The 14,348-nt window shown below is 54.6% G+C and overlaps 3 protein-coding genes across 3 annotated transcripts; all 3 read right to left on the bottom strand.

Moving 5' to 3' along the window:
* Nucleotides 1-963: 963 nt before the first annotated feature.
* TGME49_213890 (Myb family DNA-binding domain-containing protein) lies at nucleotides 964-9,892 on the bottom strand (the record flags this gene model as incomplete). Its single annotated transcript, XM_002371085.2, has 10 exons — nucleotides 964-1,465; nucleotides 1,787-2,618; nucleotides 3,036-3,282; nucleotides 4,300-4,363; nucleotides 4,918-5,099; nucleotides 5,873-6,068; nucleotides 6,549-6,677; nucleotides 7,229-7,386; nucleotides 7,988-8,449; nucleotides 9,284-9,892. 10 exons carry the CDS (start codon nucleotides 9,890-9,892, stop codon nucleotides 964-966), a joined length of 3,381 nt encoding a protein of 1,126 aa, XP_002371126.2.
* A 40-nt stretch (nucleotides 9,893-9,932) lies between these two features.
* Nucleotides 9,933-11,610, bottom strand: TGME49_213885 (hypothetical protein; the record flags this gene model as incomplete). Its single annotated transcript, XM_018779626.1, has 3 exons — nucleotides 11,223-11,610; nucleotides 11,005-11,099; nucleotides 9,933-10,442 (listed from the first exon to the last, which is right to left on the bottom strand). Exons 1-3 carry the CDS (start codon nucleotides 11,302-11,304, stop codon nucleotides 9,933-9,935), a joined length of 687 nt encoding a protein of 228 aa, XP_018637910.1. The 5' UTR covers nucleotides 11,305-11,610.
* Nucleotides 11,611-13,365: 1,755 nt separating this feature from the next.
* On the bottom strand, nucleotides 13,366-13,950 carry TGME49_213880 (hypothetical protein; the record flags this gene model as incomplete). The annotated part of the gene is made up of 1 exon (XM_002371084.1): nucleotides 13,366-13,950. The coding sequence occupies one exon, from the start codon at nucleotides 13,948-13,950 to the stop codon at nucleotides 13,366-13,368; it is 585 nt and encodes a 194-aa protein (XP_002371125.1).
* Between the last annotated feature and the right edge of the window lie 398 nt (nucleotides 13,951-14,348).

Below are 14,348 nucleotides of genomic sequence, written 5' to 3'. Positions count from 1 at the left end.
TCGTTGGCTGCCTTGGTCGTGGAACTTCACGGTCAGTCTACACGCGTTTTTCGTTAAAACGTTCACTGTCTTCTTGAGAAAGCTTCAAAATCGCAGCAGAAAAAATATCGAATCCGTTCTCTAGGGCTTTGCAGGTCCTTTGAATCTCCGCGTCGGACGCCCATCTTAAGAGCTTGACGCTGTGCAAGTGTGAGGCAACGCTGAGGAACGGGCCAGGGAAGGAAACGGAACAACTGCTGTCAGGTGACCCTCGAACGAACTCGCGGCGCGTATCCCCGCGCAGAGCGAGAGCAATCGAGAACGCTGTTAGCGCCAGGATCGTTTTTCTGCGAGGCGAAAACACTGGCCTGTTTCCGCTTCTTCGGCGTGAACAGATGGAATGTCAGACTCTCTCCATTTCAGCAGGTGGGGCATGAACGGAAACTGAAATTCGAGTTTCAGTGGCGGGCAGGCCCCGTGGAACAAGACTCGCTGAGAATCGCCTGAGAGCCCCGCGGCTCGCAGAAGCAAACGCCACGCGCATGCACCGGATTCGTACAAATACACAAGAAAACACCCTACACTCAAACCCCCTGAAAAAACTTCTGCAAACGCATATATTGCATCTGCATCTCTACAGAGAGATGTACATGCAGATATACAAATACATACTCACATGTTGAAATACATGGATATACGCACGACCGTCAGGCCCCACATTGATGTTGGGGCCTCCAGGAGTCCTTGAAGGGCTTTGATCTATTGAGAAAAGGAAAAGTCTTCTGTTCCTTTTTGCGGACCTGATTGTGCCAGTTGTTTTTCCGGCCGCGTCACCAGTGCCACACTGACAAATGCAACCCCATTCGAGTCTTTCGTTACCCCTCTGCGTAATCATCTCCACTCCCTGTCTGCCCCTCGATTGTGTCTGTCTCTCCACTCCCTGTCTGCCCCTCGATTGTGTCTCTGTCTGCATCGTTTCCTCGACTACGCGCCCCCCACATGGGGCTGGTGCATGCCCCCGGGGTGGGGGACGACGGGGCCGCCGGCAGGGCCCACGGCGGTCATCCCCGGCCCCGCGGCCCCGTGGTCCACGCCGCCCATCTCGTGCGCATGCATCAGCCCCGCCGCGTGGTGCGCATGCGGGTCTGGGCCCACCGGACTCGGCCCCAGCATCGGGCCCGCGGGGCCCAAGGAGACACCTGGAAGACTTGTGGGGTACCCTGCGAGGCCGGGCTGCGCCGGGGGGCTTTTGCGCGAGGCGGCGCGCTGCTTCTTCGGGGCTCTGGCGCCGCTCTCGGGGCCCCGGGCGCGCAGGACCTGCCCCTCTTTCGGCTCCGCGCCTGGAAAGGACGCATGCGCTGGGGCAGGGCCACCAGAAGTCCCGAAGGAGACAGCAGAGCCCTCCGACGGGGTGAGAGACATCGCTGGGGACGGATACGGCGAGGGCGCAGAGGCTGAAGAGGAGCGACTCCGCGCGCGCGGGGGCCTGAAGACACGAAGGCCGGGGCGGTGGAGGAAACAGGAAATGAAGGAGTGTGGGGAAAAGGGGAGCGAGACGGGGAGAGCCGGATGGAAAGGCGCAAAAAACAGGGGAGAAAGTTGAATGCGTTTGACGCAGACGTGCCAGCAGATAATGCAGAACAAGAGGAGTTGTGAACGCAAGCAAATCCAAAAGAGAGGGAAAAAAATCGAAAAAAATTGACTGTATCATTTTCTTCGAGGGTCACTTCCCCGACGCGATTCTCTTCTCCGGACCAATTGCTCCCATCTTCTTCGCTTTCAAAATACGCTTCTTCTCTCTGCTTACTTGCTTTGGGAGGTTCCCGACTGGCCCGACCGGCCGGGTCCTCTGTTTGCACCCATTTGGCTCATGTAGGGACTCTGCATGTTTTCCCCCATGGGCTGGGCCACCTGGCCCGGCCCGGGCCCGGCGCCCTCTGGCTGCGCGCCCCAGGGGTCATTTGGCCCGAGGCTTCCGGCCTGGGTCCCGTCTGTGGGGTTCTCTTGCACCGGAAAGGGCCCGCGGGGCCCGGGGCCAAACTGGGCCTGGAAGCCCGGATGGAAGTGGGGGTAGGCCTGGAAGGGCCCTGGCCCCGCAGCGACACCGTGGTGGGGCGCAGGCCGCTCCTCGCGCTCCAGCGCAGGTGCGCCGTAGGCCAGCGGGTCGCCGGCGCCCATCGGCCGGTGAGGCATCTGAGCGAGCTGGGGCGAACCCGTGGGCGCGAGTTGGGGTGAGGGTCCGCGAGGTCCGTTCGGCGCGCCGTGAAGGCTCGGGCCCAAGCCCCCGAAGGCGGGGCTCGCCGCTCCAGAGGCCCCCAGAAAGTGCGCATGCATCGAGGCCAGAGGGGGGCGCGCGGAGTCCTGCAGGGGTGCTTGACCCGCGGGGCCCGCAGGGCCCAGACCGGGGTGCACCGGCCCGACCGGCGGGGCGGGAGAGAGGGAGGGGTGAGAGGAGACACTGGCGACGTGGGGCGGGCGCGGAGGCGGAGAGGGCGAGGCACTGTGGGGCGAGGGCGCCACAGAGACCGGAGGGAGAGAAGGAGCATTCTGGGGGCGCGCGCCTTCTTGGGCCCGACCGCTGGCGACCGACGGGCTCCGAGACACTCCGCCTTGAGCAGGGAAGGCGGCATCCCGGCTGGCTGAGAAAAAAAACAGCGACAGAGAGAGACAGAACGACACACGATGGACAGAGGCAAAGTGGAAGGGAGGAGAGAGAGCGGACAGGGTATCCCGAGAGAGAGAAAGCGAGAGAGAAGAGACAGGGAAAGCTCGACCGGGGAAAGTGCGCAACGCAGCAGGGATGAACACAGAGAGGCTCGGTGGAAACAGAGAGAGAGATGGAAAACTCGAGAGGGGGCGTCGAAAAAAAAACGGACGAGAGAGGCGGGACATGAGCGTGAGACGACGGCTGCCTGGGCGGCCGGCTCCCCCTTCTCTATGTGTGTCTCTTTGTCCAAGAGTCTCTGGAATTCGTCCACCACGCCGCGTTTCCCTCTGCGTCTGCCGTCCTCTCACCTTCCCCTTCCCTGGGTTTCCCCGCCCAACTGGCGACTTACGCGGCTGCTGCGGCGACTGGTCTTCGCGGCCGCCGCGGTTTCGGCCCTCAACCTGAGCAGCTTGGAAAAACTGCGTTGGATGTGGACTCGGCGCGAGCTTGGTGCCGGGTGTATGTACACCCGAGGCAGGCGGGGCGCCGGAAGCCTCCGGGGGCGCCGCGCCGAGCAGGGCGGGCGCCGTCGGGCCAGCACCAGCTGGAAGCTGCGGCGGGAGATTTGCAGTCATGGTCGTCCAGTAATTCAATTCCTAGAAACAAGGCAAAGAAGGGCTCTCAAGAGAGACTTCATCACTTTATGCTCGTTGCATGCGCAGGTCTGGTGCGGGGAGAATAGGGAAATCTCCAGGCAGACGAAGCCTCTGCATGCAGTGGAGACAGGCGAGTGATCGGGAAATCAAATCAAGACGCATGTGCAGCCAGCCCCGCTACGAAAACACAACCAGCCCCACCACAGACGAGGGAGGTTTGGGAGGCACAGACGGAGACAAAAGTGCAGCGTTGGATCCGTTATCAAAAAGGCGGCCTATCGTCGAGCAGCCGTCTCTAAGAAGACCAAGAAACGCGTCGAAAGAGGAAACAGAACGTAGAGGAAAAGAGTCAAACAGAGAAGTCGACGGCGCGCGAGTTGCCGGAGACACATCCGTCAACTATGGCCGCTTTTCGTCCCCAGGATCTGAGGATCTGCCTCAATTGAGAGGAGTCCAAGGCACACAGACCGCTCAAGGGTCCTCTGCGTCTATGTCTCGCCTTGATTTCTGTCTCCGAATGCTGGCTTTGCACCGAAGATGTCTCACTTCTTTCTCACTTCTTTGCACCAAGCGAGACTGGAGGAGCAAAAGTCGTTTCAGGAGAGTGGCGCTCAACGCACTGAGGTCATCCCGCATGCTCAAACACAGAGCGGCAAAGGCCGGGAGAGTACAGACAGAAAGCGCGCGATAGGAAGAGCGCGGAGGAGACAGAGACAGAAAGGAAAAACGAGTAGAGAAAAAAACCGGAACACGGCCGTGAGGCCGAGGACTGACCTGCTTGTGAACTCTGAATCAGCGAGCGAGAACAGTCCACTTTTTTACGATTAGGAAAGGGGACGCAGGGCGAAAATCGCAGCACAAGGGGCACAAACGATGAAGTCCGACGACAACCCCAGAATCCGAGAACCCGCCAGTCTCAGGAGAGCAGGAAGAAAACTCCGGGAGGAAAAGAGAGAAAGCGACGAAGACACGCAACAGAGACAGAAAACAGATGAACAAAACTCTGGCCATACGTACCTCCTTCAGCTTCTCCACGCGTTGCCTCAAATGCAGCATCGTCGACACCTCCGCGCGGAGACCCCTAAAAAAACCAAAGGGCCAGAAACAGACAAAAAGAAACCAGTGGAAGATCATGCAAACAGCTCGGATCTCTACACAGCCAGTTCAGGTGTAGGTACACGCACCAGCGGCCCGCGAAAAACGCAAAAAAACCTTCCCCTGTAACGCAACACCTCCTCCACTCCCCCTTCCACCCTGCAATGTTGATTTTTCTGCCCCCTGAATCTACGACCACACAGCGACGCACTGACATGAACACACATACACTTATATACATACATGGACAAATACATGCATATATACATATATATACATATATATACATACATATATGCAAGTAGATGTAAGCCTCTTTGCGAAAGGGTGCTTCTGGAAGTGTCTCCAGTCCATATATCTACATCTATATCTATCTGTATCTACATATCTATCTATATCTATATCTATATATATATATATATATCTGTATATGTCTGTGTTATTTCCCCTGGGTACGAAGGAGACGCATGCATCGATGTCGGGACCGCGAGGGAGGGTGTTTCTTTGCTTGAGACAGCCTGGCAGCGCAATTCGCTGTACCAGTAGCTTTCGGCGATGTTGTAGGTGAAGCAGACGGGCGGGGCGACTCCGAGCGAGGAGAGGTAGTTGTCGATTAGAGCCATGCCTTTTTCTGAAACTCTAGAATTCTTTGTTTTCTCCAAAAGCGCGCTCAGAGTTGTGCACGTCGGCTCCTGCAGCTCCAGGAAGCTCGCCGCAGAAATCTGCATCCACACACCGGAAACGGATTTGCCAGTCTCTCCTTGTCCGAGACGACGCACCTGAGCAGGCTTAGAGCGACGCAGGCAGACGCCCGACATCATCCGAAAAAAAGCCGTCGGCGCGGAAGAAACGCATGTGACTGCATCGTCCCCGAGACACTGAGACACCTTCGAAAAATGCAGAGGATCGGAAAAAACAGACGAACAAGCCACCGCGCCTCTGTCAAGTCACTTCGATCTACATACACAGGCAAAACGCTTCGTCGCTCTTTCAATCCCTTCATACATCACTACACACACATATATATAGACGTAGACAACGCATATCGATGAGATGTAGGTAGATCTTGAATTGTCTGGAGGCAGTCACCGATGTCCAACGAAGACAGAGATTTCTGCACCGTTTTCTCTAGGAAGGGATGCGCAACTGGACACCCCGATATGGAAAGGAGCCAAGGAATCGAGTTATGAAGAACCTGCATGCATCGCGTCCAACAGTGTATCCCCGGCTCCAGTGATCCACTGGAGAGTCTCTGCACCGAGTCCTGAAACGTACAGAATCTTCCACGTCAACGCACACGCTCGTGCAAAACATACACACACAAACAGATGCATGCATTTACATGAATCGACACATATATCTACAAATACATATATGCATGCGAATATGACCACTCAAAGTGTATGCATGCATTTACACATACAGCTGTCCATGTGTACGGCTACAAGTGTGCAGATATTGGCGGTTTCTGCCGAGGCTTTTTTTGAGCGCTTACGCGAGGTGCAGAGTCCGCAGGGAGACCAAATCGTCTCTGGAGTCTCCGCTGGTCTTCCCTGGCCTTGCTGAGCTTCTTGACTTTGCCCTCGGCGGCCCGAATCTCCGACTGAAGACTTTGCTCGGCCTGCAACTCCTCCACCCCGACGCGCTGCTGACGCTCCAGCAGCAGCCGCCGCTGGCATTCCGCCACGAAGCTGAAGACGCGCGACGCGGCCGCGCAGAAAAAACATTGACAAAAGCAGACAAGCTGAGAGAACAAACGGAAAACCGTCGACTCGAAACCTCTCCTCCCGCGTTTCTCGTCTCGACGTAACCCAAACACATCCACACACACGTATAAAAAACAAATAAATAAATATATATATATATATATATATATATGTTTGTGCATAGGACTGTATATTTAGAGTGCACACTGGTGAATGCATCCGGGAAGACAGTACGACTCCAGTCGAACGCAAATTCCTAAAAAACATGGAGTTTCATAGACGCAAATGCGTAGATGTACCTTCATGCTAGATGCATAAATGCATACACTTGTATATACATACATATATATATAGGAATGCATGTATGCAAATGGGTAGATATATACAGACATGTAGTGAGCAAAAGACAAATGCGCCCAGAAGAATGTTGTGGCGAGAAACCAAATGCAGAAAGACTGGACTCACTTGAAGTTGAAGCGAACGAGAGGATGCCGCTGCTTTTCTTCTCTCAGACGTGCCAAAACGGAGTTGCTCGCTGCAGGACCCTTGGCCAGTTCTTCTTCTTCTTTTTCCTCGAACTGACGCGCCACCACTCTGCAGAGGAGACGCAGCAAAGCGAAGAGGTGGAGGCAGAGCGAACAGCCGCAGGGCGAAGAAGGGAAGAAGCGGAGAGTCCGGACGTTGCGGGGGCAGGCAGAGAGGCAGTTTCGAGGCGAGAGAAGAGCGAGGAAGTCAAGGAAGGAGGGAAGAGAGAGACGCAGAGAAGGAGGGAGAAGGAAGAGTACGAGCACGAGAGACGAAGACAAAAGAGAGAGAAACACGCAGAGGAAAGCAGAAGACGCAAGGAGACAGACAACTGGAGGACGCGAGAAGAAGAAAGGAAACCGACGGCCAGATAAAAAGAAAAGTAGCCGGCGAAGCGTGACAAGAGGAAAGCGCACGAGGATGAGGAGGGAAGAGAGAGAAACAGTTACAGATGAAGAAAGAAGAGGGAGAACCAGGTCGAGATGAAGAGAGAGAGCGAGGAGACACCGAAAGAGATAGACAGAGGAAGGCAGAGAGAGAGAGAGACGTGGAGAAAGAGAGAGAGAAGAGAGACAGGTGGAGAAAGACCCACACATCTTGGATTGATTTCGGGGCCTCACCTCTTGGCAACAGCATAATATCTTTGTTTCAACTCCTCTACAGAACGCCCAAACGAGGCAGGAAACGCGTCGAAGACGACCGGCCACTGCAGGTCGTATTCATGCACGAGCTGCCACAGCTGGAAAGTTTCTTCTGCGCTCCACGAGCTGTCCAGAGGCTGAGTCAAACCCCAAAAACGAAGCAATTCGACAGAAAACATTCCCGTGTATCTACACACACACAGATATAATATATGCCGATCTACACACAGTTACACACACAGGCCTGCACATACGAGTACGCATACATATACACATATATATATATATATATATATGTGCATATATATCAATGCATATACGTAAATGTAGGTAGATGTATACAATACATATATATACATATATATAAGTATGTATGCGTGGGCGTCATTATACGTTTTTGTGTTCACGTTTTTGGATGCGTCTCTTGCCACGACCTGGCTGTCTTTGTCAAGCATCCGTTGTGAGATCTCTTTGCCCATGTCTCAGCTTCGTCAGTGACCTGGACATCTGCATGCGTCTCCAGGTTGTTCTTTGCTTCCCCAAAGCAGCAACTCTTTGACCCCCAGACACATGCGTCTTCTCACCCGTCCTTTCGCTACTCTGTGCTCTTCCCGGACGGATCTGCAAGCCCCTCGACAGCGCAGGCTTTCGTCTCCTGAGCTGTGCGCCAACTGCGCCCCGGCAAAGTCTTTTCTCTCCTTCCGACTATCAACTCTACCCCTTGCGAGCAGGCCTAACCTGAATGTACTTGTCGTACACTTCTCGAGTGAGGGCCGGCTGCACCGTTTTCACATTGAACTTCGCGAAGGGATATTCTTTCTCCGGCGTGATGAGGAAGGCGCGGAGTCGGTTTTGCAAAGAGAGAGAGCGCGGTCCGCTTCCACCGTGTTCGTCGCCAGACCGAGGAGCAGCGCCTTCCTCGACCTTGATTTTCGCTTCTTCCTTCACATCGGAGGCGTCGGCCGAGATGTCGGACTCGCCCTGCTTCCCTTTGACGTTCTGTTCTGAATCCGTCCCCAAACTCGCTTCTGCTGAGCCTTCTTGCTGCGCGTGCATCGCCGCAACTTGTTGCTGGAGTTGAAGCGCTTGTTGGTCTGTCACTTTGCGCCAGTGAACCAGACAAAGTCCGTCTTCTCGCGCGCAGTTTGTGAAGGCGCAGAGGCGCCACTTGCTCACTGGACGGCGTTCCTGAGAGCGTTTCTGAAGCGAGAAAGAAAAGAGAGGCAAAAAAGACAGAGCCCGCTCGAATGCAGGTGACCTCTTTGCTGCGGAAACCGTTAAAGCCTCTGGGCGCCAGATTTGACTGGAAATGAGCTTTCAACGTTGGCATTCTTTCGCACGCTAACAGCAGGGTTTTGCGTGTCGAAGGATCGAAAGCGTCGCCGCTCGCGCCCGGATGGTTTTTTTTTTCTGGAGAAAGCTGAGCAGTTCTCTTCAGATCATCCCCGTATCCGCTACCAAACAGAAGTACATGCAACACCGAGAGTGCATGCAGCACCTGCAGTTTCAGTATGGGCGAGCACGACGTTAGTGAGAGGTCTTCGACGCAGGAGACAGGATGGACTTTCGCATGAGAACGGCACAAACGAGGAGGCAGGATCTGGGAGATTGCAGGGAGCGGAGAGACACCGGAGACAACCGAGGCGACTCAAGAAGTCACCAACGGCTTTTGCACGGCAGACGGCAGAGAGAAAGCACGCGAGAAAAGAGGAAACATAACAGAGGAGCGAAGCGATAGTGCCCGAAGAGGGGGGATTTCTGTCTGGTTCCAGAGTTTCCAGGCTTCCACTTTCCCCCAAAGCCATGCACGCAGTGCTGCGCCATGACCAGGAAGACGCAGACCGGGCTCTTGCGCGTTGTTGTGTGTTTCTCTTTCCCTTTCTGATCCACCACATCGTCGTCCCCGTCGCTTCTCAGACGCGCTGTATCGGCGCCGACAAGTCTGCAAAAGATATGCCGAGAGCCTGGAAACAGCGACTTGCATGCGGTCGTTTGTGTCGGCTTTTCCACGTCTTCTGTCCCTGTTTTTCTCACCGCGTGAGGTCTGTGCATGACGGCGGGGAGCGAAGGCAGAGAAGCGGTTCCGCCAGTGACCGCAGCGCGCAGGTCCCTAGACAGTCCACGCCTCGCAAGTTTCTCCGACCCAGCTCCGAGCGGAGTCGCGCCCAAGTGACGCTCCTTCGCCGGCGCAGTTGCCGCCGCACTCAGCTCCAGCGAAGACGCAGGAGGCGCCGGGACCGCTGCCTCGTGAAGCAGCAGTCTCTCATTCAGCTGTAGCACGCCCTGCGCCGTCTGGGGGGTCACCCCCAACAAGTCGCGGAGTAAACTCATGCTGGAAAATACGGAGGAAAGAAGAGAGGATAGAGGCGGACCAGGATAGGCGGGAGGTGGGGGTGAAGGGGGGATCCAGCTGAGACTTGAATGCCTTAGGATCGGCGGTAAGGAACCGATAAAGTCTCCACAGTCGTGGAGGGTTCCTTCCGCCGTTTTCACCCGGCACTCTTCGAGGCTGTTGCCTGGGAAACGAAGGCCGCAAAAAGCGGGCGTTACAACGAACTGCGCTGCGCCCCCAAACAGACGAGGCAGAAGTGACACAGAGTGGACAGCTGCCGAGCGAACGCGCGGAATTTGTGAGGTGTTCATACACCGGAAGCAATGCAGACCGGTGCTGGGAAGACGCGCGTTACCGCCACGGCATGCAGAAACGGGACGTGTGCCTGCTCTCCTTTCGGCGCAGGCGCTCGCGTCGAGAAGCAGTTCTCTGCTCACCTTTGTTTTCCGAGTCGTCACAATGAAAGAAGACGTGAAACAAAACCAAGAAATCGAAGATCCACAGGGATTCACCGCAGATGCAGCTGAGACGGCAGGGTGTAGGCGTCCACAAGGCAGCACCCGGGACACGAGCAGCTTTCTGTTCCACGCCGCGATAGTTTGTGTCTTCTCGAGTTTTCACGCACGGCCGAGAATAACCTCGTCCGGACGTTTTGCAAAATGCAAATCGGGACTCTTTTCGCGAAAAGAGAAACGCCAACTGGAGACTCTGAGGCATTTCTGCGTGGGAGCGCCGGTGCCGCGTTGCATGCGCCGAGGAGCCGAAAAATCGACGACGCTGAACTCGCGGGTTGAACGCCGTTTTTCCTGTTGTTTCTTCACGTTTCTCGCATTCGTTCCAGACATTACGCTGCTCGTTTTCCTAGAGGCAGACGGGAGAGACAGAAAAGGACGCGTGTAAACGAACGCTGGTTTTTCGCAGCCGGAGAGAAAATGCAGTCGAGGAAGCCGCCACGCGTGCATGTGCCAGGATGTGTCTTCGTTCTCTCGACCTCCAAATCGGAGTTACAGGCGAGTTTCACGCACTTTCAATTCATATAGGATTCCGACTGAGAGATTCTCGAGCATTAGGAGAGGCTGGGAGGGGCTTTTTGCGTAAGTGATGACTGCGGCAACGGGTTGATAGTGTGCCAGTGCTGCGTGGATTAAAGCGTTTTTGTCCGTAAACTGGGGGTTCGGAAGTCATTACTCGAAGAACTAACGCAGCCAGCTATTCCGTTGGACCCATAGTAACCATTTTTGCTGCGATACCACCGACACAGCGAGCTAAATAGATTCAAGGCATGTGGCCTCCATTGCTAGATGCAGTTAGACGGTGGAAGACATCACGCGACTCAGGTAAATGCGGCGAGAAATTTGTTAGTTAAAGCTCTCCCCTTTATGTATACGGAGAAAACCTGTAAATACCCTCCCGGCCGTTTTACCAGCAGCGCCTTGGTAGAGGTGACAGAAGCCGCTTTGCGGTTTCGCTGTCGTCCAGTGGAAACGTTTAGACGAATCCGCGAGTCAGCGCACAGATCTGCTCACGATCCTTAGCCGGCTGGCCACTGCGACCTTTGAATGGATTGAACCTAGTACAAGGAGACTGATACAGGCAGATTTGCGGGAAAATGGAACGCACAGGAACGCTGTGCCGTTTTACCGACGGTCTCGAACAGTGGAGCTCGCGCGTTCGCCTGCGAGCCAAAAAATGGTGGGTTTCCCCGTCGGAAGCATCGCGACATGGCCAGATCAAAAGAACATCTGTGAACATCGTTGCATTTCTTTGAAATTGGACTCCGGTGAAACTGTGAATCCTTTGGATCTCATTTTTGGGTGGCCAACACATCGCCAGGCACAGCTATGCGGGGGTTCAGGTGAAATACCCTGAAGCACGTGATCGAACACACTGGGAGAGGCGCCAAAACCACTAACACTGTTCTGAAGAACGGGAGTCCAGACTTGGGGCAAGCTGCCCAATTGCAATCCGCGAGAAAGCAACAAGCAACTCAGCAGTCCCTGTCGTTGGGGAAAACCCAATACTGGGCGTGTTTTGTGAATGAGATGCTTCCTTTTCGACAGAAAGTCACACCAAAGAAGCGACTTCATCAATCGCGCCCTCTGTGTGGTCCAGTGTTCAGCACTGTCTTGCGTCGTTCATTTTCTACCCTCATTACCACATGTGACTGAAGAGCTACCGTCGATCTTGTTTAAGTTTCCAGATCAATGAGTTATGACTTTGGCTTAACATTGTCTGTTTCTTGAATTGTTCGGGCATACCGCCTCCATCGTCGAAAAAGCATTGAGAACGGTACAGTTCCCGGCAGCTGCGTTGGATGGAGGACCCTGCTTCGATGGCAAATGAACCTGTTTTGCATGCAAGACATACACCGCCCTTTCGGAAAGAGCGTGCAACCGAGAACTCCCTCTAGGTGGTGCTTTGCGCCGAAAATAGCTAGCGTTCTTGTGGTAGAAGTTGCACTGTGTACGCTGTGCGACTCTAAGAGGAAACTGGGTAGTTTTGGTCGTCGTTATGAGCGAAATCGGAAACGCTCTCCCAAACAAAAACGTCTTTTTGAAAAAGGTGAAGTCTTTAAAGTTCCTGCACACCAGCTCCGCATACTCGACGGGCGTTGGGTACGTTGCACTTTCAAGTTTCACTGAGGCCGCCATCCGCAAACGTGCGGTCGCCTCTCGTGTAAGTTCTTGGTACCAGAGGTGGCACCACCACGAGACGACACATTAAAAAGAAAAACGATTCACCGTAAAGACGCCAGCAACCGCTCTCAACGCACACACGCACGTTGCGGGGATACTTCCACTTAACCGACAACACGAGTGCGTATCGATACCCTGCGGGTGAGATGTGCATGATAGTCGCCTTCTGATCCCTTTAGCAAGGAACACACCTCGTTCAGAGCAGGATGCCAGCTGCATCACCAAAAACCACAAAAACGTTGTCACACCAGACCGCCTGACTCTGCACCACATCCACTGTGACAAACTCGCACAGTTTCCCCGACATATATGGTCGACGCTTCTTCCCGCAGAGTATAACAAGCGGTATCAATAGTAATGCCAAGAAAATTCAAGTAGATAAGAATGGGGAAGAGTGCCACCATACCGTTGCATCCCCTTGAATAGCTACGAGTTTCGCATTTGACATAGTATGTTATAGTATCGCATTTACGGACTCACATGTTCCTTCCAGGTCGCCGGAGATCCGGAAAGACATGTGACGTCCAGTGCAGAACTTTCGAAACCGCCACGGACGCTGCTACCCAAGGTGACATTACGTGCAGCGCATTTATCCGACATAAGTGCAGAATAAACGGAAAACGCCTGTACATGTTCACCCCCGAACACGCAGAAAGAGCAACTCGCCAGGGTACACGGGGGGCAGTGCTGCTTGCTTTAAAAACACTTTTAACGAAGAGACAAGCAGTTGCACTACCACACACAATCACCCTGTACCACGTAGAACTTCAAGGGACAGTTAACTCTTTTAAGCCATGGTGTCGGAAGCCGGTTTTGCGGTGCGAGAGCACACGGCAGAAATCGCCTGTGAGCCGGTCCCGCAAACACAAGCCGGCTGTCATCGTCAGCCGTGACAAGCGAACGCGCAGTTCACCTGAAAATTCGGAAACTGCTGCGGAAGTACAACTTCCAGCCAGGATGTTCATCCACCTCTGGCTGCCACAGCATCGGTGCGCCACATAGCGCCAGGGTCGCCACGTGTTGTGGTTTTATGATCTACACAGTGGTGTGGTTGTGCACTGTTCGATCTAGGCACCTGTTGTACTTTTCTAAAGGAGTGTGTCAAGGAAAGACAAGTCAGGAATGGGGATTTTCTCGAGCGCGACGGAGAGTGCAACCAGGAGCATGCTTGACAAGTTGACGTCTTCGAGTTTAGCGGAGTCAAACAACCACCTGGCGCCCTTTTGCTTTGCTTCGCGTAACTCGTGAGACATTCCGCGTCGCAGAAACCTTTGTCCGTCTTCATTCTCTTGCGCGTCTTTGTTAGGTTCGGCCGCCTCACCGCCGACTCCTGCTTCACCGGTCGCGTCGCCTGCTCGCTCCTCCGTTTCCTTCGCCTCGCGGCCTGCCCCGTTTTCGATCGCGACTTCCAGCTTGGAAAGTAAGGCCTTCTTCAGATCTACTCCTGACGGAACTCCCTTCGAGATTTCCTTCTCTTGGTCGCGAGCGAGGGCCTTTCCGGCCGCCTTTAGCGCCTCTTCAAACTCGGTGTCCAACACACCAAACACAGTCTCCGCAAGTTTCAGGTACCGGCTCGCGTCCCAGAACGCCGGATCCACGAGCTCCAAGTAATCGTCCTCGACATTTCGTTCCTCATCTGCGGACGGTTTGTGGAAGGAGAAGTACGCGTCCATTGTAGACAGGCCGTCGACCGTGTGCCGACCTTCGGCTTCCTGTCTGCTGCTCGACTCTGCGGCGGCAGCCGTTCTCGAGACCCACGCGCAGTGCGTCAACACGGCTACCGAGCAAATCGAACACAGTAAGCGATGTAGAATTCGAGTCCGCTTCATGATGATGGCGGAACAACAGAAAAGAGCACAAAACAGCCTCGAGGTGTCCGCATGGATCGCGGATGAGGGGCTCCCGACCCCCACAGCGTCGACTCAAGCCCTGCACGCTCCGCCGATGAAACCTTTTTCTTTCCCTTGCCAGCCGATAAATTTTCTCCCTCGAGCTCTGCTGAAACAAGAAAAGTGGCAACAGAATCGTGAACTGTTCGCGGTCCAAGAGAAGCAGAGGGAGAAACTGGAGT

This window comes from Toxoplasma gondii, chromosome V, assembly GCF_000006565.2.
Source record: "Toxoplasma gondii ME49 chromosome V, whole genome shotgun sequence".
NCBI lineage: Eukaryota > Apicomplexa > Conoidasida > Eucoccidiorida > Sarcocystidae > Toxoplasma > Toxoplasma gondii.
This window is presented reverse-complemented; position numbering and strand designations above follow the sequence as displayed.